Source organism: Podarcis gaigeae (assembly GCF_964106915.1).
Source record: "Podarcis gaigeae genome assembly, chromosome: 2".
Classification (NCBI taxonomy): domain Eukaryota; kingdom Metazoa; phylum Chordata; class Lepidosauria; order Squamata; family Lacertidae; genus Podarcis; species Podarcis gaigeae.
The window spans coordinates 64,050,825-64,074,503 of NC_139679.1; the positions used below are offsets into that span (position 1 = coordinate 64,050,825).

At 45.5% G+C, this 23,679-nt stretch overlaps 1 protein-coding gene across 2 annotated transcripts in view; it reads left to right on the forward strand.

Moving 5' to 3' along the window:
• The window catches only part of NDST1 (N-deacetylase and N-sulfotransferase 1), a 79,439-nt gene extending 59,769 nt beyond the window's left edge, over positions 1–19,670 (forward strand). Inside the window, exons 8-17 of one of the 2 annotated variants that reach the window (XM_083728683.1) lie at positions 2,335–2,517; positions 3,123–3,219; positions 4,749–4,872; positions 6,956–7,130; positions 8,767–8,937; positions 11,306–11,415; positions 12,855–12,957; positions 14,571–18,122; positions 18,164–18,453; positions 18,828–19,670. In XM_083728683.1, coding sequence (XP_083584809.1) covers positions 2,335–2,517; positions 3,123–3,219; positions 4,749–4,872; positions 6,956–7,130; positions 8,767–8,937; positions 11,306–11,415; positions 12,855–12,957; positions 14,571–14,690 — 1,083 coding nt within the window. In that variant the 3' untranslated portion in view covers positions 14,691–18,122; positions 18,164–18,453; positions 18,828–19,670. Of the gene's footprint in view, positions 1–2,334; positions 2,518–3,122; positions 3,220–4,748; positions 4,873–6,955; positions 7,131–8,766; positions 8,938–11,305; positions 11,416–12,854; positions 12,958–14,570; positions 18,454–18,827 lie in introns of both variants that reach the window. The other variant, XM_083728682.1, reaches the window with a different exon arrangement.
• The last annotated feature ends 4,009 nt before the right edge of the window (positions 19,671–23,679 follow it).

The following is a 23,679-nucleotide window of genomic DNA, read 5'->3' on the forward strand; positions in this document are numbered from 1 at the left end:
GATGAACAATAGAAGGTCTAATTGCAGTGTATAGAACCTCTTCTTCCTCCTCCTCCTCCTCCTCTTCTTCTTCTTCTTCTTCTTCTTCTTCTTCTTCTTCTTCTTCTTCTTCTGTGGCATTTTGAAATAAAGTCTAAAACCACAAGCACCAAATAGAAGGAAAGCAACAAGATCACTGAGAAAATGGGGAAAAGGTCACTCCCTGAGTGACAGACCTTGGTGCGTTGTGGGTGAGTTTGGGTGGTGGTAAAGCAGCCTGAGAAGAAGCTCCTGAATAGGTTGAAAGAACTTTTAAGGAAGACTGGAAAAGATTTGCAGAATATTAGAAAAATCACTGTAAACAGATTAAAATGTTAGCAAGGTTTGAAAAGGTTGGCAATAGGACCCATGGAAGGGAAGGTGGGAAGTCTAGAGAGTAAGAGATTTAGAGATTTAGTTTAGAGATTTAGAGAGTAAACTCTAAATATGGATATGTATTTGGTATTGTTGTAATTTTATACTTGCAAAATCAAATAAAAATATTACCCTCCCCCCCCAAAAAAAAAAACATTAGCAGGGTTGGAATAAATTCAGCAGTATGAAGTTTACTGAAATAAAACTGGAAAAGAGAGAGTACGGAATTATTGGAATATGCAGTGGTAAAGGGTTAATAAACGAACCATGGAAGTGGGGGAAGGGAAGTTGATGATGCAATATTAAATTATTATTATTATGTATGGTTTGTATTTTGGTAAAATGTCAATGTGCAAATTTTTGAAATTCAAAATGATAAATAAAATTTAAAAGAAGAAGAAGAAGCTGCTGAGTTTGGATTTTTAAGCTATGTAGCCAAAATCATAGTGACAGAGAAATGCATTTGTATCTGTTTGGAGCATTGTTTGGTAAGTGGAAACCACATCCTGGGCCCCACAGCATCTCTTTAAAAGCTGAGATCCGTTGCTTGCTTCACTTGCTAAGTAGGTTTGTGCATAAGCATGGTGTCCCAGATTTTAGAAGATTGCATGGGAGATTTCTATAGTTATGTGAGACACACAATTTCTCTGCTGTATAAAATTGCTTGAGAAGGTCTTGATGCAGGAATCCAGGGCCATCGGATTTGAAGTGATCAAATTGCATAGCTTTAGGTGTTTGCCAGCAGTTTGAAATGAATGTAAATGAATGTCTTTTTGCCTTTTATGATCCTAGAAAATGCACGTGATCCAACATTTTGAAGTAGTCTGGAAGTCCACTAAAGCTGCTATCTCTTCCAGGCTATCTGTTCAGAGAGGGAAAATGCCTCAAATCTGGTTTCCTCTCCAGATTTCTAGGGCTGCTTCTGTTCCCACTGACCCTTGCTCCCTTTGCATTTGCTTAGTTATCTTGTTAATTTCTGTCTTGTCATGAGATAGAATGTTTGGTGGGGAAGGTCTGTGGGTTAGGCTGGGTCATATGCTGAGTTATCTGGGCCATGAATAAATTTGGTGGATGAATTTGTTTCTGTTGATCTGTGAGTCAGAGATAAGTTTATTTCTGGTTGATTGACCAGTGACTAGGAAAGAAGATACTTAAGTTGCCGAAAAATTAATTCGGAGTGACCTGCTAAGCAAGTCAGCAAATTTATGCATGCGGAAATGGTGCACAATTTTTCACTATTCCTCTTTCTTTGTGGCACAATATGGCCTGCTTTGCATGTCACACTAAGGACTTTTCACACTCTTTAGCACTCAATCAGAGCCAACAGCAATTCAGGTTTCCCCAGGATTGCCATTTGTTACGATCTATCCCTAAAGAGCAGGCTTTCCCTTGGAAAGAAGCAGGGCAAGGGGAAAGCCGCTTGGATATGTGCCTAGAAAGTGTGGGTAAGGCAGAAAACTGCTTGGACCTGCGCTTTCTAAACGCAGCATAAGTGGAAGTTGTGTATGAGCCCTAAAACATTATGGTTTTTTTGTGAACAAGCAGTGCCAGTGTGCTGGTGCACATTGCTGAAATGACAAGTTCTTCTGATTGCTGAGAATCACAGATGGGGAGAGCACAGGTCTTGTTTGTGGGCTTCCTATAGGCATCTGGTTGGCCACTGTGAAAACAGGATGAAGGCCTAGAAGGGCCTTTGGCCGGATCCAGTAGGGTTCTTCCTGTGTTCTTACCTTCAATCTCTCTCCCCACCCCCTTTTCTGCTTCTGGTGAACACCATGGTCTGGCTGCTCATGCCAGCCACATTGTTTCTCTCCAAAACAAACCATGGGTTGAAAGCCAAGGTGGCACAATATCGTTTTGACTAACCACACCAATTAATTTCCTTGTCTTCTGTGCTGTCCTTTCTTCCCTCCCACCTCCCCCCCCCCCCCCGCCCCAAAGATCAGTATCTTCATGACTCACCTCTCCAATTATGGAAACGACCGCCTGGGTTTATACACCTTTAGACACCTGGTCCGCTTCCTCAACTCCTGGACTAACTTGAAGTTGCAGACACTGCCACCTGTGCAGCTGGCACAGAAGTATTTCCAGATATTCTCAGAGGAGAAAGACCCTCTATGGCAGGTATGGGTCAGCTGCCTTTCCAGGCCTGCATAGCCAAAGGCATTCAAGTAAACACGCTCAGTGTTCTTTCTGTTTGATTGGCTTGTTTCTTTTGAAACCAAAGCTCCGTAGAGACTCTCTAGCTGAATTAACAGCCGGTCCAACAATCTATTCTTTGGAATAGTTAGTAGTTGTGCATGTGCAGCAATATTCGAACGACGTGCCTGTTTGCTGCTGCATTCTTCTCTCTCTCTAGAAACAGTGCACATCACACCAATCTGGTCCTAGATCTGAAAACTACAAGTATGATGTGATCTGTTTCTCATGGTTTGATTTACCCATCATTATGCTGCCTTTAGAGGTGAGCAGAGCACTGTGTGAAAGTTTTCTTCCGCTTGTAAGATTCGAATCCACAATACTTAGACGTGACCTTAGAGTGCCAGGTATGAAGCAGGCCCAGCATGCTTGCTGAGAAGACAGTGCATCCTTTCCCTGCTGGCTGCAATGGACACAACTCATTGCTGGCTTTTGAGGGACCCCCTCCAGTAAGAACGGATTATTTTGATTTGCTGCATACAAGCCTCAATTTTCCACTTGTTTGATCCCAACATATTCTCATGTTTCAGGATCCCTGTGAGGACAAACGCCACAAGGACATTTGGTCCAAAGAGAAGACCTGTGACCGGTTCCCCAAGCTGCTAATAATTGGTCCTCAGAAGACAGGTGAGCTCTAACCCAGGGATGCTGAACCTCAGCATCTCTATTTTGCCTTTGGTACTCTCGCTCAGGCTATTCTTTTTTTGCCAGCTCTGCTCCACACCCTCCCTGAGCTCTCTCCCCTGGTGTGTCCTTGAACTGTCATTAGTATGCCTCTTGCTTGCCTGGCTGTTGGACTGAAGGTTGGGGGGGGGGGGACACTGACTTTTGCCTGTCAGGAACCTTGCTCACTGGAGAAAGGTGAGCATCCTAACTGTCCACTGGTAAGCTGCCAGTGGGAGGTTCCCCAAGACATAATGTAGTTGAACAAGTCCCTCCTGCTGTTGCAGCACGTTGATCTACTCCGTGTGCTTTGAACACACCTGCCACTAACATGGTGTGTGCGCGCGCGCGCGCGCACACACACACACACACACACACACACAGTATTACAAACTTGGAGGAATACCAAAGTTTGCTGAAGTCTTATAGCAGTGTTTCTCAGCTGTTGTTGGACTCCCATCATCCTTAGCTAGTAGGACCAATGATAAGTGTTTAAGAAACACTGTATATAGCATGCAAGGAGGCCATGGCATGCTTTCTGGTAAGGCAAAACAGAAAAGTGGGAGAGGGGGATTGGAGTGGACTCCTGAGTAGAGAGCAATCCACAGGGCGGCATTTTGTTGCAGCTCCAGCTTATATTAACTGCACAGCATATAGACCAGCCCATCATACGACGGTCTCATCATTTGTTTGCTTTTCTTCACAAACTTGGTGCAGATGCCGCATTTTTGTTTTGCTGCAATCTGAGGCTAATGTAAGGTTCCCCTTCCTGCACACCAGTACTTTCCCCCAGGGCCTTTTCAACCACTCATAGCTGAGGCGAAACCCCTCGGTGTGCAGCAATAGCTAGGATTTTCCAACACAGGATTTTTGAAGGGCTCCTTGGGTGTAAAAGTGCATTGCATGCCCTGAAGTTCGCTCAGGACTATACCTTGCCAGGGGATGGCTGTAGCTCTGTGGCAGAGCATCCGTTTTACATACAGAAGACCCCAGGTTTGATCCTCGGTGTCTTCCAATAGAGCTGAGAGGCTTCCTATGCTTCTAACATCATATTGAACTGGTTCAAATGCAGCGCTAAGCTGTGGTTTATTAAGTCATAGTTCATTTGATCACGTGAACCCACCCCCAGTGGCTTAACCGTGATTTATGAACAACAAACAAATTGCACCCATTAGCTGTGGAATTTTGTTTTCTTTAAAATAAAACTTGTTTTGCATTAACCATGGCTTAGCGATGCATGCAAGCCTGCCATTGTCTCGTCTTTAGCTATTCTCTGGTGTGAGAAAGAACATATGTGTATTGAGAGATAGGAGACGGAAAGGATTTAGGAGCACCTGATGAACTTGCAGCACCCGTCCTGGGGAATAAATATATTAAACCTGCCGGTGCTTGGAGATCCAAGAAGGTCACACAAGCTGGAGAACAAACATCTGGCAGATGCTTGGTGGGAAAACAAGTTTTCAGCTCTGTTTTCTTTCCCCTTCTGTGAAAAGGTACCACAGCTCTCTACCTGTTTCTGGGGATGCATCCTGACCTGAGCAGTAATTATCCGAGCTCGGAGACCTTTGAGGAGATCCAGTTCTTCAATGGGCATAATTACCACAAAGGCATTGACTGGTAGGTTTCAGCCCCAGTGCTGGGAAGGTGGCAAGCTGCATTTCGGGCTTACAAGGGTGGCTTGCAATATGGAAGTGGAAGCCTTTTGGGGAGAATCCATAGCTCTGTGGCGGAGCATCTCCTTTCATGCAGGCGATTTGAGGTTCAATCCATGGTTCAGTATCCAGGTAGGGCTGGCGAGCTGCTGCTACCAGTCTGTGTAGACCAGTCTTTTTCAACCTTGGGTCCCCTGACATTCATGAACTACAACGCCCATGATCTCTGGCCACTGGCCATGCTGGCTAGGAATGATGGGACTTGTAGTCCAACAACATCAAGGAGCTCAAGGTTGAGAAAGGCTGGTGTAGATAATACTGAGCTAAATGAACCAATAGGCTGATGAGGTGTATGTGTGTGTAATTTTTTTTCCAAAGTTTCAAAAAGAAAAAAACAATTTTTTATATACGCACACACTTGTTTACATTAAACCGTAGTCCTTATCAGTACCTTTATGGGGTTCACTGAACCCCTGGACTTCCCCCCATCCCTTCCACGGCTTCTAAAAGTTATCTTCCTTTTTTAACTACAGCTAATTGAATTTATCCAAATTACTATACTTCAATTTTATCCTTTGTCATGTTAAATTACAAGTGCTATGTCAATCCTGCTAATGTTTTTAGATTTTTGCAGTGTTCTAAAATATATGCTATAAAGTTATGCCATTCTCTATTAAATTTGTTATCTTGGTGCCTGATCTTCCCGGTCAGCCTTGCCATCTCCGCATAGTCCATCATCTTCATTATCCATTCTTCTTTCGATGGGGCAGCTTCTTCTTTCCATCCCTGGGCAAATAACATTATTGCTGCTGTTGCTGCATACATAAACAGTACTTTCTACTGTAGGCAGCTTCCTAAGCGGGATTGCTAGGGTGCTGACCACCTGCTGTTTGCCCACCCAAAAACAAAGTCCCAGTGGTCTTACTCAGTGTAGGAAAACTTCGTAGGCTCGCGTTGGCAGTCTGCTCAGCTGACGGGGGCTCTGAAAGGACAGTTGCCTAGCATGTGTGGAAGAAGCAGGCAGTTTTTTAAATTATTATTGTTTTGTGGCAGCAAGAATACACTAAGCTCAGGAGGCTGCCTACACTGCTTTGTTTGCAGATCATCCAAATAAGCATGAAATGCAGAACTGGGTGTGCATGTTTGATGCACTCTCCACACTCAGAGCAAGCACCAGTGATTTCTGCTCTGTAAGCATGTTTTATCCGGCTGGCTTATGCTGTGAGAAACCACAAAAGAAAAGTACACTGTGTCTAATGTGTTTTGCACACACCTCACAGCCCCTCTTCTCTGCTGTCTTTTGCATGACCGGGACGGTAGTCAACAATTGACAACCCCCACCCCGTCCTGGCAATCTGTAGTAGTTAAAACTGCAGTTGAATGAGTGTTAGCCTTCCCTATAAATGTATTAAATCTCAGTAGTCTGATAATCCTTTGATCTAGAAGAGCACATCTCTAATTGTACAATAATTGTTCACATAAACAGTAATGAGCCAGATGTTTTAAAACGGATGAGATTCCACATGGCTTGATAGATTTGGTCTTGGTCTGGAATATCTCTGAAAACAGGGAACCTTTCGGTATGCCCTAGTACTTCCTCTATTTTTTTAAAAGGACATTGTAGAACAGTTGGCAGTGTCAGGCTTGCCAATCAGAAGGTTGGTGCTTCAAATCCCTGCGACAGGGTGAGCTCCTGTTGCTCTGTCCCAACTCCTGCCAACCTAGCAGTTTGAAAGCAAATGCAAATAGATAAATAGATACCATGGAAGTAGGAAGGTAAACAACACTTGTCATGGTGTCCCATTGTGCCAGAAGCAGTTTAGTCATGCTGGCCACATGACCCAGGAAGCTGTCTGTGGACAAACACCAGCTCCCTCAGCCTAAAAGCGAGATGAGCACTGCAACTCCATAGTTGCGTTTGACTGTACTTAACCTTTCTTGGGTCCTTTGCCTTTTACCTTTAGAACAGTTGGCTGAAACCATTTCTGTCCTGCTTTCATCAAATGTCATCTATCTCTCCTTTTCTGCCACTGACATTTTTTTTTTAGGTATATGGAGTTTTTCCCCATCCCTTCCAACACCACTTCTGACTTCTACTTTGAGAAGAGTGCCAATTACTTTGACTCAGAGGTAGCACCCAGGCGGGCAGCTGCACTGCTTTCAAAGGCTAAAATAATCACCATCCTCATTAATCCAGCAGATCGGGCCTACTCTTGGTACCAGGTAAGCTGCTCTGCCCCCCCCCCCGCCCCCCGTCCTATATTTTTGAGTTTGGCTAGGGTATTGAATAGTTGGTCTGGAGTTAAGTTGTACATAAATTCCTAACTGGCAGGAAAAATATCTGCCGTATCCTGTTCAGGACAGAACAGTGTTTTGCATTGATATAGATTGTTGACATTAGGGTTTTTTTTATGAAACTTGTGCACATAAGCTGTCCTGCATATAGATGCCCATGGATGCCCTCTTAAAAGTATGTGTATCTGGTTGCCAATCCAAATCAGCATTTTAAAACAAATTCATAAAATTACCAATGACAGATTTGTATGGGAAGTTCAGGTGAATTATTAGAGTTATTTTGATTTACCGTATTTTCCGCCCTATAGGACGCACTTTTCCCCCTCCAAAAATGAAGGGGAAATCTGGGTGTGTCCTATGGGGTGAATGCAGGCTTTCGCTGAAGCTTGAAGAGCGAGAGGGGTTGGTGCGCACCGACCCCTCTCACTCTCCAGGCTTCAGGAACACATCCGCAACCTAGGCAGCCCTGCGGGAGGTCCTGCAGGGCTGTCTATGCTGTGGATAGCAGCCTGCTTCCCAGAGCATTGGGCGCCCTGAAAGCAGAGCGCCCGGCGCTTCGGGAACACATCCGCAGCCTAGGCAGCCCTGCGGGAGGTCCCGCAGGGCTCCCTATGCTGCGGATAGCAGCCTGCCGCCCGGCGCGAGGGGCGCCCTGAAGCAGAGTGCCCCGCCCGCGGGACAGACATCGGCCAGCCCCACAAGCTCAGGGGACAGCAAGGAGGCGCAGCGCCACCATCCTGCTGTTCCTCGGCCTGGTTCGGTTTCCCTGACCTGGTTTTGGGGGGGAAATAAAGGGGGGGAAATTTCCTTTATTTCCCCCCCCCCAAAAAAACTAGGTGCGTCGTATGGGATAAAAAATACGGTATATCTGTTTGTAGATTTTTTCAGTCCTCACTGAAATTTATTTTTGGGGAGTAACTCATATATTAGGTAGAGGGCTGGACTTTTGCTATTTTGGGGTTGGATTCCATCACATACCAGAAAATCCAGGTTGAACAAATAAAGTTGATTTCGACCATCCCCATCCCCATCCCTTTGACATTTTTGCAATAAGGAAAGTGTTTGGGAGATGCACTGGATAACACTTGCTTGGTGCAACATTGTCTTATCTCCCCACAAACAAATCGAGATAAATGTTCAATAAACAGATCACCTGGAAGGGACCTTAGACTTCACAGATGCTCCTCCCAATAACCCTAAAACTTTCTTGTGTCCATCAACATTGTGAAGATTAGTGCTTCTCATTTCAGAGACAAATTAAGAAGTTACAGTAACTGCACCCAGTACTCAGTTTTCCTTGCCTTCTTCATCTACTGCACCCTACAGGCAATATTGGATCAGAGATACGCTCTTGTGTCTTAAAGATTCCCCTTGCAAGAAGCCCCCTTATGGAGAGTATGATATCTTCTCTTAGCCTAGTGCTGCTTATTCCTCTGCTTGCATTGGCACTGGAGTGTGACGGGGCTGCTAAAGGATTTCTTATTTGAAATGAGGTGTTCTGACTAGAGCCTCTGTGGCTTTTTTTCTTTTTTTTCTTTTGCTAAAACTAAAAACAAAACAAAAGCATCAGCGAGCACATGATGACCCAGTTGCCCTGAAGTATACCTTTCACGAGGTGATCACAGCTGGGCTTGAGGCCTCTCAGAAGCTCCGGACGTTGCAGAATCGTTGCCTAGTACCAGGCTGGTATGCTACCCACATTGAACGGTGGTTGAATAATTTCCATGCTAACCAGGTAGGAAAGACTCTAAATCTCTATATTATCAAAACATAGTGACTGTGGTTGCTGTAACACATAGGGATTCTCCTTTGCTTTCATGACAAGAACGTATGAAACGGGAGTGTTTCAGAAACCACTTCTGCGTAGACTGTCGTGGAGTGTTTGGATGCATGGGATTGGTGGGAGAAACCAGCTATGGAACCACCAAGGGAAGAAGGCTCAGAGCCCAGGGAGTGGTGGTGGGAGAACAATGAGTGGGTAGAGGGAGAAGACTGGGAAGAGGAGGTGTTGGAAGCTGAAGGGGTAACAGGGCTCAGTGAGCTAGGACAGTCTGTGGCAGAGAGAAGTCAATTGGGCAGAAGCTGAAGCAGGTGAGTGGGAGGAGGGAGGCCAAGAGGCAGAGATAAATCAGACTGGTGAAGAGTCACAGGTGTCTCCCCTCTCCCCCTCCTGCTACAACAAGCTTCCCTCTCCCTGCCCCTCTCCCAGAACCAGAAGAGGGCTGAAACGGGTGGAGCAGTGACAGGCTGCATGCAGACATAGTCTCCAAATGCTTGGTAAAAGCCCTGGAGAAGAGGGAACTCCATGGTTGTGGAGAGGCAGGGACTGGAGCAAGACCATCAGGAATTAGCTGCTGTGCTCATTAGTCCTGACACTCAGCCAAGTCTGTGGAGATCATGTTTTTGCTAATAAAAAGTTAACTCCAATTTTGAACTGCGTGATTACTGACCGGCAGGCTCTGTAGCATAGGCTGACTTCCATGCTGTCCTGGTTAAAAAACTGTAATGAGGAGCCAGTTGAACTCGGATATGTGTCTCCATCCTGCACCAGTCCTTCCTCCCTCTGAGGTCAGCTGATAATGGGGGAAGGAAAGAATTATCACATGGCCCCCACCCAGGTTGCTCTGCTGATCGTAAAAGAGCAAAAGATGGAAGTTATGCAGAAGCACTTCCTGTGCTGATCTGGCCCATTATACTTACTCCATTAAAAATGTAAGAGGGTGTGTAGGAAACTCTAGTTGCCCGCCCTCAAATCCCCTCCATGCCATTTCCTTGGACAATAAAAAGAAATCCATTTAACAGGAAAGTGTTGAGAACTCGTCCAAAAATCCTTCTGCAGATGATAAAATGAGAAGACCTCTTTGGTTTGGTATGCCAAGCACTTAAGAAGAAGAAAAGAAATGGCAGACTTGGGATTTTGTATACCGACTAGTTTAAGTTTGCATCTTGTTGGCAACTTATATATGTGCGTATAAGCATATGCTTATAGTTATGAGTTTGCTGCTCTTGACTGTGAGGAAGGTCCTCCAGGCCCCCTCAAGGCAATGTTGTAGTCATTAAAGATTTCATGTCAAAGAAAAAGCCATGCAAATGAGCCACAGAGACGCTTATATTGAAAAGCCTGCACTGTGGTCTGCATTTGAAAGCTATTTTCCGTAGGCAGAGGTTCTTGTGCAGACTTAATGTGCTGGGAGAAAAAGTGGTGATTCCGTGCTCACCCTCTTCGTAGCAATCTTATGCTCATTTACACTGAAAGTAAGCCTCGCCAAACTCCAAGGCAATGCAGATTTAGAAGCAGGCTTAAGGCTGTTGAAATCAGTGTTGGGTTTAGGCCAGATGGGTTTGCTTTTGTGTAAATATATTTAGGAATGGGCCATAGGCCCAAAGGCAGGATATCGACTCTTCCTGTTTTGAGTGCATTAGGGTGTTAACCACCTAACACTTAACCTCTCAAGCTCCCTAATGGCTGGTGCTGGAAACCACCAGTCGCATCACTATTGGCATATTGTTGCTGCCTGGTATATTGCAGTAACTGGCTCTCGCTCTATGGAATGTGAGGCCTAGGTCTTCAAATCAACCTGGTACTGCTAGGAACACTGGCATATTTTATACTACTATTATATTTATATTGCATTTATAATTTCCCTATTAAATTATTTCCCTTTTGGCATTTAGCAGCCAGGGTTGAGCAAAAATGTGCACGTCTTTAATATTTGTGTGTGCAGATGTGCAAAATATGTGTGCCTACTTGTGATTACTGTGGTTTTCCACTACTACTACTACTACTACTACTACTACTACTACTTTATTTATACCCCACCCTTCTGGCTGGGTTACCTGCCCTGTGCCCTTGGGAAGGAGTAGAACAGAAATAGTAATCAATAACATGTATTTGCATGTTACCCATCCATAGCTTTCATCAGTCTCCAACGAAGAGAGAAGCGAGGTCACTCCAGTCTTCCACTTTGCTTCCCTTACCAGTGCTTGGGGGACAAACCACTTCTGGGTGCTCTGAGGCTCTGCACCTTGGAGTGGATTTGATTGTGCTTTGAAACAGAGTTGAACTCAAGGAGCCAAATTTACAGGGCTCATTTTCCTTTCAGATTCTTGTTCTGGATGGCAAGCTGCTACGCACAGAACCAGCCAAAGTGATGGAAACAGTCCAGAAATTTCTCGGAGTGACAAACATCATAGACTACCACAAAACTCTAGCGTGAGTCCTTCACATTTCTTCCCCTTGAGCCAGTCTGGGTCCTTAATGTTCTTTTCTACCTGTTGGGATTGATTTCTTTGCACAGAGTTTGTTGCATAGATCCTGGCTATTGAGGAATTGATTTGAGAGGCCACTTTAGGAGAACTGGGTTGTTGACCACATTCCCTTTACAGATGTAGAGGACCCTGGAACATTGCAAGCCTGCCTTTCTAAGGAATACAGGGCCCTGCAGTGGCTACAGATAGGAGAGAAATAAATTAATTTTGCGCTTGTTTCAGTAACAGTAAGGTTTGTATTCTGCCTGAATCTTCATTGCAGTACATTCAGAAGATGCAGCATCTTCCTGTGCTGCTCAGATTTTTCTGGCGCTCCGTGGCAGAGCTTTGGGTTAATTTATTTCTCTTTCCTTAATCTGAGACCCAGCACACACAACTACAAATGTGTGTAGTTGAGGCTTGAAAACCACATTGGATGAAGGGATTTCAAGAAGAGTCCTAGCTCAGCAGTATTTTGCATTGCCCAATGTATATATAGCATTGTCATTTGAAATAATATGGTAAAGGTAAAGGTACCCCTGCCCGTACGGGCCAGTCTTGACAGACTCTGGGGTTGTGCGCCCATCTCACTCAAGAGGCCAGGGGCCAGCGCTGTCCAAAGACACTTCCGGGTCACGTGGCCAGCGTGACATCGCTGCTCTGGCGAGCCAGAGCTGCACACGGAAACGCCGTTTACCTTCCCGCTAGAAAGCGGTCCCTATTTATCTACTTGCACCCGAGGGTGCTTTCGAACTGCTAGGTTGGCAGGCGCTGGGACCGAGCAACAGGAGCGCACCCCGTCGCGGGGATTCGAACCGCCGACCTTTCGATCGGCAAGCCCTAGGCGCTGAGGCTTTTACCCACAGCGCCACCCGCGTCCCTATTTGATATAATAGCTGATATGAAAAGAAAAATAAGCAAAACTTGTAAGCGCAAATGGCAGCAAATGCTTTAAAAAAATAACAACTGCTTCTAGTTTCAGTTTAGGGAATGGGAATTATCTAAATTAAGGAAGAGAGACAATTTAAGCAGAACTACAACTCCTGCACCAATGCTTTAAAACCCGCCCCCCAAAACCTTGATACTGCATGATTAATATTTGCTTTGTCTATTAAAGTACAGAAACCTCTCTGTGTTGTCCCCTGGCTATTGAGGCCTCCTTGGAGGTTTTCTCAAGTCAGAAATACTACTATGTCAAAAGTGATAATGGGATAATTTCACATAATCATTGCCTTGCAAAACGGGGCTTATATTGGACTTGGAAGATATTGTTTCCATATGTTAAAATAAGTATAACTAGTTTGGCGCACTTGTAAAAATGGCTAAATAAATTCAGCCTGCAGTGCAAAGAAGCTGAGGGCAGTTTGGGTAACGTCGTTCAGTCTTTGTGGTTTGCCTTTGCAGGTTTGATCCTAAAAAAGGATTCTGGTGCCAACTACTGGAAGGAGGGAAAACCAAGTGCTTGGGGAAAAGCAAAGGAAGGAAATATCCAGAGATGGATTTAGATGTAAGTATTTGAAATCCTCTCAAGGTTTCTGGACCTGTGGGCATCTTGATGGTGCAACTGCTGATCTCCAGAGTTCTACACAGCATGCAGGCCCCACCCACACTTGCCACTAGCGGTGTGAAAACCTATATGCCACTATTCTTCTTCTTTGGCGATCCCTCGTAGCCGAGTAAGATTGTCTTCCATAAACACGGTTTTAACAATGAGTCCCTAAGTGATTGTGGAGGACAATTCTGGATCCACACATCCTTCCACAGTGTGGACATTGCTTTCTGGGTGGGAGTTGATCACTGTGTGGATTTGCCAAGAGCGCCTTCCTCTTAGCACGTTTCTCCCTTGCATCCTGAGTTCGAGTGTCTTCAAAGCCCATGACACCTTTGGTAAAGGCTGTTCTGCAATTGGAGCGCTTGCAGGCAAGTGTTTCCCAGTTGTTGGTGTTTATACAACATCTTTTAAAATTTGCCTTGAGACATATATGCCACAATAGTGAGCATCTAAATATGGGAAATGAGGGCAGGGCCTGATCATCACTGGATAAAGAGAGACGGATTTGCCCATGTATTTCCCAGTCATACTTTCAGGTCTGGAAATACCTACGTTATCAGCCCTGTGCCAAAGTGGTTCCCCCACAACCAGGCCTTCACTTCGGATCTCACCATGGGGCAGTTAGCATGCTTGCTGGGAAGAGCTGGGTCAACATGACATGCTGCTGCCACCCTTCTGTGTCCTCTTATCTGTCAGCAATGCAGATGGGATTTAACTGTTGTTTCAGGGGGCCCTTTACGCAACTTATTGTTAAAGGTCTAACCGATAAAATGTAAACATGTAAACCATCTTACAGGGAGCTGTAAAGATTAATGGCACCTGTTCTGTGAACACTTGATGCTAAGCCTAGGCTGACCTCTGTGTGGTACCCCTGTGTCCCAGGGCATGGTCTGCAGACACATGGGGTCACCATTTTGTTTAAGCTGGTCTCTTTGTGATTTGTGCCTGGATGAGTGACTGGCTGGTGGGGTGGGGGGTGCTTAGAAAGGCAGACAGCCCCACAGAATAGGAGTGGGAAAGTATGGCTCTCCCTGAGTGAACCACCCACCCTGCTGCCACCTTAAATATCCCCCATCTGCCAGCCCTGCCTGATCCCAGAAGCTTTCCTTAGGTGGCAACTCCATCAGTGGTATTCGCCTTGAATGGGGATGGACTTGCCAGTGGTTTCTCCCTTCTTCCCCACCACTGCTTTGAAAGCCCCAGAAGATTCTTGCAGTGCATTGATTCTGTCTTCCTCCTGGCATATCTCCCTCCTGGGTTGAACTGCAGTTCCTAGCAACCCCAATCCATTGGCATCTTTTTGCTGGAAGTTTGAGTTCAGCCTCCATGAATCCCTGGCAGAAGAAGGCACTGCCGCATGCTGGCAGTAGAGAGGCAGCTTCTGTTGTGTGGCCCAGTCGAGCACCGAAACCACATCCCTCTTTCAAGGGGTTTATATATTTGATGGGAGCCACCTGAGCAGGCTGCTTCTCAGCTGTCCCCTCTGATGCAGCACGTCCGTTGCGTATTAACACAGTTTTTACACAGCGGCACCTTAGTCATTATTCTTTGCTTTCCTCCTCTTGCAGTCGAGAGCGTTCCTGAGGGACTATTACAGGGACCACAACATAGAGCTATCCAAGCTACTGTACAAAATGGGCCAGACTCTGCCGACGTGGCTGAGGGAGGAACTCCAGAACACAAGATAGCCACTTCTTATCTCCTGTATTGAGCAATAGTAGAATGAGTCCGTGCGGAGGATCTCGGAACCTGTATGCCGAGCCAAAAGGATGTGATAATGGTGTGGGATGATATACACAACCAGGGAAGAAGCATTTTGAGCAATATCCATTCAAGATCATCTGGGGGAAATGGGGCAGCGGGGAGAAATAGCAGGCCCATTCAGTTAAATGCTGTAGCTTGGAAGAAGATGACTGCCTGAGACCAACCACCTGAGTTGAATGACTTCGCTACACACCTTGGCCGAAGCCAGCTCTACAGCGACCTCTTCCATCTTCCCCAGGAGTGCTGTGCTTTACCGCTAGTGTTGAGGTTGCCCCCTGTAGTCTGTAATGCCACTTCCTGGCAAAGAGGATCTGCTCAAGGATCTGCTTTTTCTCCGCATCTGAGTCCCATCACCTGAAATAGTATTACAGCAAGCCAGCTCCTTCTCAACAGATGATGGAGAAGGAAGAAACGAAGGACTGGCCGGCAGCCAGGGGGCTTTGCTTAGTAACAGCTCCCGCCCCCATGGAAGTTTGGAGAAGGGACCGCGAGGGCAGTACGACCTTGGAGCTGGATTGGGGAGTGCCCCTGCTGCAAGCATGGACCTACTTTATGCAATTTGGGATAAAGCCCAGACCGGACTGGGATGGTGTTACTCAGTAGAGTTCTTAGCTGAAAGAGGTGGTTTTTTTATATATATATATACATGGTGACTTTGAAAAAGACTACGGTGCTGGCAATACTTAGGTTATACAAGATGGATTTCCCACTCCCCTCTCTCCTCCGGTCTTCTTATTTGGGGATTTTTGAGAGGGGTGTGCACAGGGGATGGGAGGGGGATAAGGATGGGGAAGACACACACATCTGACCAAGCGAAATCACTCCAGAGGGTTATCTTAACACGCCCTCATCCTGCACCCCTGCCTGCAGCCACAAAGTTTTTGTGTGAGTGGTGGTTCCTGTGGTTAAAAGACTGACGCCATTCAGTATCCTAGCTGCTCTTCGCGCACATGGCCCCCCCTCCCAGATCATGAAAAGGAGGCCTGGGGTGTACATGACAGCCTTGGACTGGCAGCTGCCAAAAAAGGTTACTTAAGAACTTTGAACCGCTTGAGCACTAAGATAAAACAGTATTTTAGTAACTTTCCTTTCCCAGCCAGAACTATGGATGCCGTAGTTTGCATTCCAGATTAGGTTCTTTATTATTTTTATTATTTTGTCCCTTTTCTCGCTGCAGAGAAAGGCCATGGATTTGGCTGAACAGCCTGATGTCCATGTTTTCTATTGCTGCCCCAGCTCAGTGGCCAGGGTTGATGGGAGTCCCAATAGGAGTTTGGAGGGTACTGGGGTGGGGAAGGTTGCTGCGGAGGCTGGAGACATTAACGGCATCATTTCCCTCAGCTTCCCTTTCACTGGTTTCCCCAACCAGGTGCTTCTTCGTCCTGCACACGGCCCACCTAGTGACTCCCAGTCACACAGGGCCTATGCTTCCCCCTGACACTGTGCCTGAGCCCCATCTAGCGGATGAGTCGAGAAACAGCAGATGCCTTTCAGCTCTACCTTTTTATTCAGTGTCTTTATTTAAACAACTGTAACCAGTAAGGAATATGCAACTGCTCGAGAAGAAAAAATGGAATTGGAGATGGTGACAGTGGAGGGTTACTCATGTTGAGATGATGCCTCTTATTCTTCCTGATTAAATTGTTTCTCATGTGGCCTTCTACACTACGGAACTTTTGACAATGGACCCAAACTACACTGACATTGAAGAGACCCTTCCTTCCCAGGAACACCTACCCCCTTTTCAAATAGGAAGAGCAGAGTAGTCAGTACGAAGGCTTCATACTTTCAGAAGTGGCCCTCTTGGATCTGCCTGTTTCTCTCCCCCACCTCCCTGTTCAAGGAAGCTCCTTCTTCCGTGAAGCCATGTGCTAGGATATAAGTAAGGGAGCACTTTCTGTTTGTAGCAATATGGGCTGTGCCGTGTGAAGGTTGTGACCTCTGCCAGGTTGTGCCACGAGCGATGGAGCCAAAGCAAGACACCTCTGCGTTCTAAATACTGATTACATAGAAAAAAGGGAGAGGATAAGAGAGTTCTTGCAAAAGGGGCACATGAACAAGGAGTGCAGAACCCCGCCTGCTGCAGGTTTTTGTCTCCTCAGCTGAGCCCTGATATCAAAAGTGCGTTTACCTGGGAGAAAAGTGCTTTCAGTGAGAGGGACTGAAAGGAAGTGAACCGTGGCTGGGAAGGGGCACTGTGCTCTTTTAAAATGCACACGCCCATCTTCCTCAACTATTTCTTGCATGGTAGGAGCAGACCTGCATTCAAATAGCATATGCTATAGTCCTGTCTAGTCTAGCCCTGTGTCACCCGCATGTGTCCTATGTTGAAGGGTTTTGAAACCTGGAATTTGACCAAAAAAACCCCCCTCCCCTTAATCTGTGGATTTCTAGCTATTGGGCACTTTGTAGTTTTAAAGGGGAGCCTTCATGTTAGCAATAGATCTGGCAACAGGAGTTAGTATTTGGACAAGTAACCTTTATAAGCATCGCCCCCACCTTTGCCCAATACTGGTAGCAGCCTTAAAACCTGAAGCTCAGGGCCATCTTTCCTGCTCAATTAAATCTAGTGGTGATGTGCTTTGTGAGCACTACAGGTGAGAAGCCATAAATAAGCTTAGGAGTGCAGTTGAACTGGGGAAGTAGGCCTGTCACGAGAACAGTACTTTTTAACAACCAAACGAGTAAAGTAATCTGCATGTGGGACAACTGCTCCTCCTGCTGCTGCAATTCAAGGCCCTGGTGAGTTAATTTTGGGCAGATGTCGCAGTGAATGAAAGTGACAAGACACACAGAATGCTGTCGTAGCCTTTCCCAGTGTTTGCAGCCTAAGGCACAGGGCCAGAAACTGCTACCCTCTACAAATTTAATTGCTACTCAGATTGAAAAAGGACAAATCTACAAAGCAGCAGAAGCAAGGAAGGCTTGGCTGCAAAAATGTGGCAGTGGACAGGGGTGGGCAGTTGCTGGGGTCTACAGTCGTACCTTGGTTTTCAAACAGAATGTGTTCCGGAAGTCCGTTCAACTTCCAAAACGTTCAGAAACCAAGGTGCGGCTTCCGATTGGTTCCAGGAGCGTCCTGCACCCAATCAGAAGCCACGCCGGATGTTCAGCTTCCAAGGCAAAGCTCGCAAACCGGAACACCTACCTACAGGTTTGCGGTATTCAAGTTCCAGGTTGCTCATGAACTAAGCTGTTCGAAAACCAAGGTACGACTACTTGGTTGGTTTTTCCACAACATGCACTGAATATTTGCAAAGTGGTTCAGTGGGGCTTTTAGAATTGGTTAGAAGGGGTGAGTACATACTCAGCCCAGGAGTTTTTCCATTACCATAACTGATCTCTCAGCCTTTTCAGTAAAAAAAAAAAAAAAAAAAAGCCACACACACACACAGAGAGAGAGAGAGAGAGAGAGAGAGAGAGACATAAAAGTTGTTACTATGTTAGAAGTTGGAAACCCTCACTGCAAGGCACCCAGAGATCTGCCCTTGCATCCTGATCTACCTTTTTCTCACCCCTGCTCTAGGAGACTTGCTTTATGACAAGATAGCATCCTGGGCCTTTCTTTCTCTCATAGTTTCCACATAGTGTATTGACCTTGCTGCAGCTTCGATGCTTGTTTAAAATCAATCCTGTTGAAGGCAAAAACAAACAAACCTGTTTTAGTGTAAAAGTTTCTGCAAAATAGTAAGGTAAAGGTAAAGGTACCCCTGCCCGTACGGGCCAGTCTTGACAGACTCTGGGGTTGTGCGCCCATCTCACTTAAGAGGCCAGGGGCCAGCGCTGTCCGGAGACACTTCCGGGTCACGTGGCCAGCGTGACATCGCTGCTCTGGCGAGCCAGAGCTGCACACGGAAACGCCGTTTACCTTCCCGCTGGTAAGCGGTCCCTATTTATCTACTTGCACCCGGAGGTGCTTTCGAACTGCTAGGTTGGCAGGCGCTGGGACCGAGCAGCGGGAGCGCACCCCGCCGCAGGGATTCGAACCGCCGACCTTTCGATCGGCAAGTCCTAGGCGCTGAGGCTTTAACCCACAGCGCCACCTGCGTCCTGCAAAATAGTACCCTTCCCTTTATAGGTGGAATATTCTTTACAGCTGAAGCCCAAGAGGCTGTGAAGTCTCCTGTCCGGTTCTTGACCCATGCCCGTCTCTCTAACGTCCAGAAAGGTCAAGCCACAGGTTTAGATGCTAAGTAACATGAAAAGCATGGCCTCATTTATCTGTATGAAGGATTTGTGTGGTGGCCCTCAGGTAATCTGCAGAGGCAATGGTAGCTGCAGCCCAAAAGTTGACCCCATTGCGAATTTTGTGAGCAGTGTGCACACAAAAAGCAGCAAAATGATGCAGAAGTTTTGTTTTTGTTTTTTTACAAAGGCATTTTGAATTTAGCTCCTGAAGGTATCCGTTGTGTCAGGTTCAGGCATCACATGGCCAAAGCGGTAAATACAAAAAAAGATGAAACCTTTATACATGATCATTGTTCAAAAGTATTAATTTGTCCTGCTCCCAAATCTGGTGTGGTTTAGCCTATACAGTGTGAGGAGAAATCTGCCTTTCCACTGGTCAGCAACATTCATAAGGCTGAGCAAATGTCAGGCATCTTGTCAATATCTGGGTTTTTAAGGAGGACAATTGTTTTGTTACTGGGTTTGTTTGGTTTGTTCTTTATGAAAGGACGAGCGCTCTGAAGATTTTTATGTTTTGCATGAGATTCTGTATGGCTTCCCATGGGAAGGGGGTATTTTCTTGGTGGGAAGGGAGGAAAGGGGAGGGAATACATTTTAAGAGTCTTTCTCCCTTATTTTTAATCTGTACTTGAACTCATTTTGGGTTCAGAAAACTGTGTCACTAATGTAAGGTCCTGTTGAACTAACTGCTAATAAAATGGGGTTGTCTGTTTTTAGATCATTTGTGTGGGGTCTCTTTGTGTGTGTCTCCTCTCTCTGCTTTTGTGAAATGGAAATGGGGAACATAGCTTTATTTTTTAAAGGCTCAGCAAATCAATGTTTTGGTTTTGGTTTTTGGTTTTTACAGGGACTAGGACTCTCAGCTTCTGTTCTGCAAGTAACTGTCTGTGTTCACAAACAGGAACTTGAGCAAAGTCGTGGCTAATGGCACCTCAAAGCTGCAGAAAGTATTACCACAGAGGCATTCTAAAATAGCATCAAATCCTTTTCAGTGATGTGCAGGCCACACAGCATACTGCAAATCAGAGAGATAATACAACGCAGTACTGCAGCTTCCCCCAACCTGGTGCCTTCCAGATATTTTGGACTACATGAACCATCATCCCTAACAATTGTCCATGCTGGTTGTGAATAATGGGAGTTGTGATCCAAAACTTCTGGAAGGCACTAGCTTGGGAAAGGCTGCTCTAGAGGAACAGTCTAGTTCATTCATTGGACCTGGTTTATACTGATACTTCCCAGTTCTGACATACTTTCATGGGAACTCTGATTAACATACCATGATCCAATGCAAAAACTGCTAAAACCAGTGTTGACATAATGACATAATAAACAACAGTTAAATAATTACCATCAATGAAATAGCCAAATAAATAGATCAGAGGTTTAAAATCACTTTTTAAAAATTTTCATTCTAACCCTTTAATCTTTAGTTTTCAGCTGAGAATTTGAACACCGATCAAGGTTTTCAGCATCTCTGGATTACCTTGCAATGGATTATGAAGGGTTTTTTTTGTTTTTTTTAAAGTGAATCATCATTAGAATGGCTGAGGTTTTGTGAGCTGTTAATGGACGCATTCTGCCAGAAGGTGGCAGTATCAGCTTTGAAACGGGGATCCAGGTGGCAGGTAAAATAAAGCTTGTAGACAAGTTATGCTTGCCGTGGTTTCATGATAGATGCTGGCCGAAATATGACTGCAAGGGTGAAGCTGTGTAGCCATCAGTTTGTGCAAAGTGGTTCTCTACATACTTGCAGCAATGTCAACTGCACCTCTGTAACACCCTGGTGATTATATTAGTTTGGTGGAAGTTTCCACAACAAGAGGCATCACTGCACACATGCTCCCTCACTATTGCATTCCACACAGTTGCATTTCAACCAGCAATTCATATGACTGGTTGTGCAGGTGCAACTCTCTTGTACAGTGGTACCTTGGTTCTCAAACGCCTCGGTACTCAAACAACTTGGAACCCAAACACTGTAAACCCAGAAGTAAGTGTTCCGGTTTGCCAACTTTTTTTGGAAGCTGAATGTGCTCCATTTTGAGTGTTACGCTGAGGTCTGTCTGTTTTTGCTATTCATTTTGCGTTTTTGTTTTTGCGTTTTTGTTTTGTTTTGTTTTTGTGACTGTGTGGAACCCAGTTCAGCTACTGATTGATTGACTGCGTGACTGTAGTACAATGTTTATTGCTTTCATTTTATGGATCAATGGTCTTGTTAGATAGTAAAATTCATGTTAAATTGCTGTTTTAGGGGTTGTTTTTAAAAGTCTGGAACGAATTAATCCATCTTGCATTACTTTCTATGGGAAAGCACACCTTGGTTTTGGAATGGACTTCTCTAATGGATTAAGTTTGAAAACCAAGGTACCACTGTAATGTTCTTTGTTTTACATTTTGGCTGCATTTAGTTCTGAGCTGATGCTGCCATCTTGTGGGAACACCTTCATGAACGCACATAAGCACCATGCAATTCCCATTGTGCAGAACTGCCCCCGTGGCATACCACCCAGGCAAAACACTCAAGCTTGTGGAGCAATGGCAGTGAGGGACATCCCCAAGGGTGGTTTGGAGGTCCATTGCTATTGCAGTGTTGTGCCTTACATACTGTATCCAGTGGAACTTACTTTCTTTGTCCTCTGCAGAAATCTCTGCCGCCTCTGGGCGATGGCTGCTGTTCCGCCAGGGGACAGTACCTCTGTGTTTGCTCATTGAGCATCTAGTCCTTGAGAATTAAGGGCTTCCTATGAAACTGAGGTGGGGCGGGGAAGGAGTCTCTCATGTTTACAGAAGCAATGAGTGCCTCCAAAACCGATAACAGTTCCCCATGGAGTCACACAGTGCGGTAAGCAAAGAATTCCACAACAGGCGCTGAAGCTTTCCTGCTCGGAGGAAGGAAGTCCTTGCTTTGTGGGCTTTTGGGGCTGGTCTCCTAGTTATTGCCGCTATAAGGGCTAGACCCCAGGGTACCATCAAGTCACCATACTTCAAGAAAGAATAGCATATGTGGGAGATTGTTTCCTTTTCAAAACTTTAGAATGGATGTTATGCTTCTGAATAGCTAACGGGTGCCTTGGGCAGGGATAGAATAGAAAAGACAGATGCGTCTTCCCATTCAACCAGTATATCACTCAACTGACCACACCATCCTTTCTTGACGACATCTCAGCACGAAGGTTGTGTCAAAGCAGTGAGTGTACAATGGAGGCATCTTGTACACAACTCCGGTATACAGATTCTTTTTAAAAAATGAGAGGTATTGCGGCTTACTTTTGCTTGTAAGTTAACCCACTGCTGGCGGGGAAATGGGCAACAGTGTTTAGCATGTGATGCCCACTTAAAAATGTACTACTGGCTGAGATGGTTGTCCGTGCTCTGCTACTCGCTGGGTAGATCATTATCCCTCTTGATTTGAATAAAAATCTAGAGCTAGGAGAGAGAGCAGGGGCTGGCTGATAATGCAGAGGTGAGCAGATGACAATCTTGACATGCTGTTAGAGCTCCATCTGGGAAGACTTCCCAATGGAATAAATAAAGGATTTTCACATGCAATAGAGGCTGAACCCTTGGGGTCCCAGGTACATGGGCTTTATCATCATGGTTATTGCCCATAGTTAGCAAGCTGCAGCGAAATAATTTCTCTAATGAGAAAGGAGAGCACTGACTTACAAAACAGATCCTTGGTCAAACACCCACACATAAAGCCCCTGAGATGTCTTGAAAGGTCACAGAGCTAGCTAGAAAATTATGCTTGTTAGCTTGGGTGGGGCCAACCAGTTCTTAAGGCCTAATATATCCTTTTAGAATAGGAGTTGAGAGTTTTCCCTCCCCACATAAGGCATACTACTAAGCAATATATATCCCAGTTCATGCCTTTTGAAGGCACGAGCTCTGGCTCAAATAAAACAACTCCAGGTGAATTTTGGTGAATTCACCCTGACGCAAAACAGAATAATTATTGCAAACTGCCCAGCAATAAAGGGTAACTCATGCATTCTCCACTGCATAAAGAGATTGGTTCTGTCAGTCAGTCAAAAATGATTTTTGTGCTATTTTTTTTAACATGGATCACAAGCTGCTGAGTTCCATGGTCTTGGGAGATATCCTAAACTACAAAATTCAATCCAAAATTAAAAATCTATTCCACTTTCAGTAGAACCAGGAGAAACCAGTACAGAGCCATTTCTACATAGCCTAACGTGATCATGTTGCCAGTGTGCCACCCAACATCTGGTAGGAATTCCCCATGCTGACTGGATCTTGGGTTTGGTTTCTACTTGTTCTGGTGAATAAGGAACGGGCATACAGTAGTACCTCAGGTTAAGTACTTAATTTGTTCCGGAGGTCCATTCTTAACCTGAAACTGTTCTTAATCTGAAGCGCCACTTTAGCTAATGGGGCCTCCTGCTGCCGCCGCGCTGCCGGAGCACGATTTCTGTTTTCATCCTGAAGCAAAGTTCTTAACCTGAGGTACTATTTCTGGGTTAGCGGAGTCTGTAACCTGAAGCGTATGTAACCCGAGGTACCACTGTACACAGAAACAGGATGCTAAGCATTTTCTGACTACCCCCTTGGGATCAATGGGCTTTGCTTACTGTCAGCATTTGATTGTAGTGACTGCCACTGTAAAGGCAGTGGCTGGGCCCCTGGAAGGTGCCCAGACCTTGAGGTGGCTTTTAATCCTTTCTCCCTGCCGGTCTCCTCTGTGCTTTGAGAGGGAAGCAG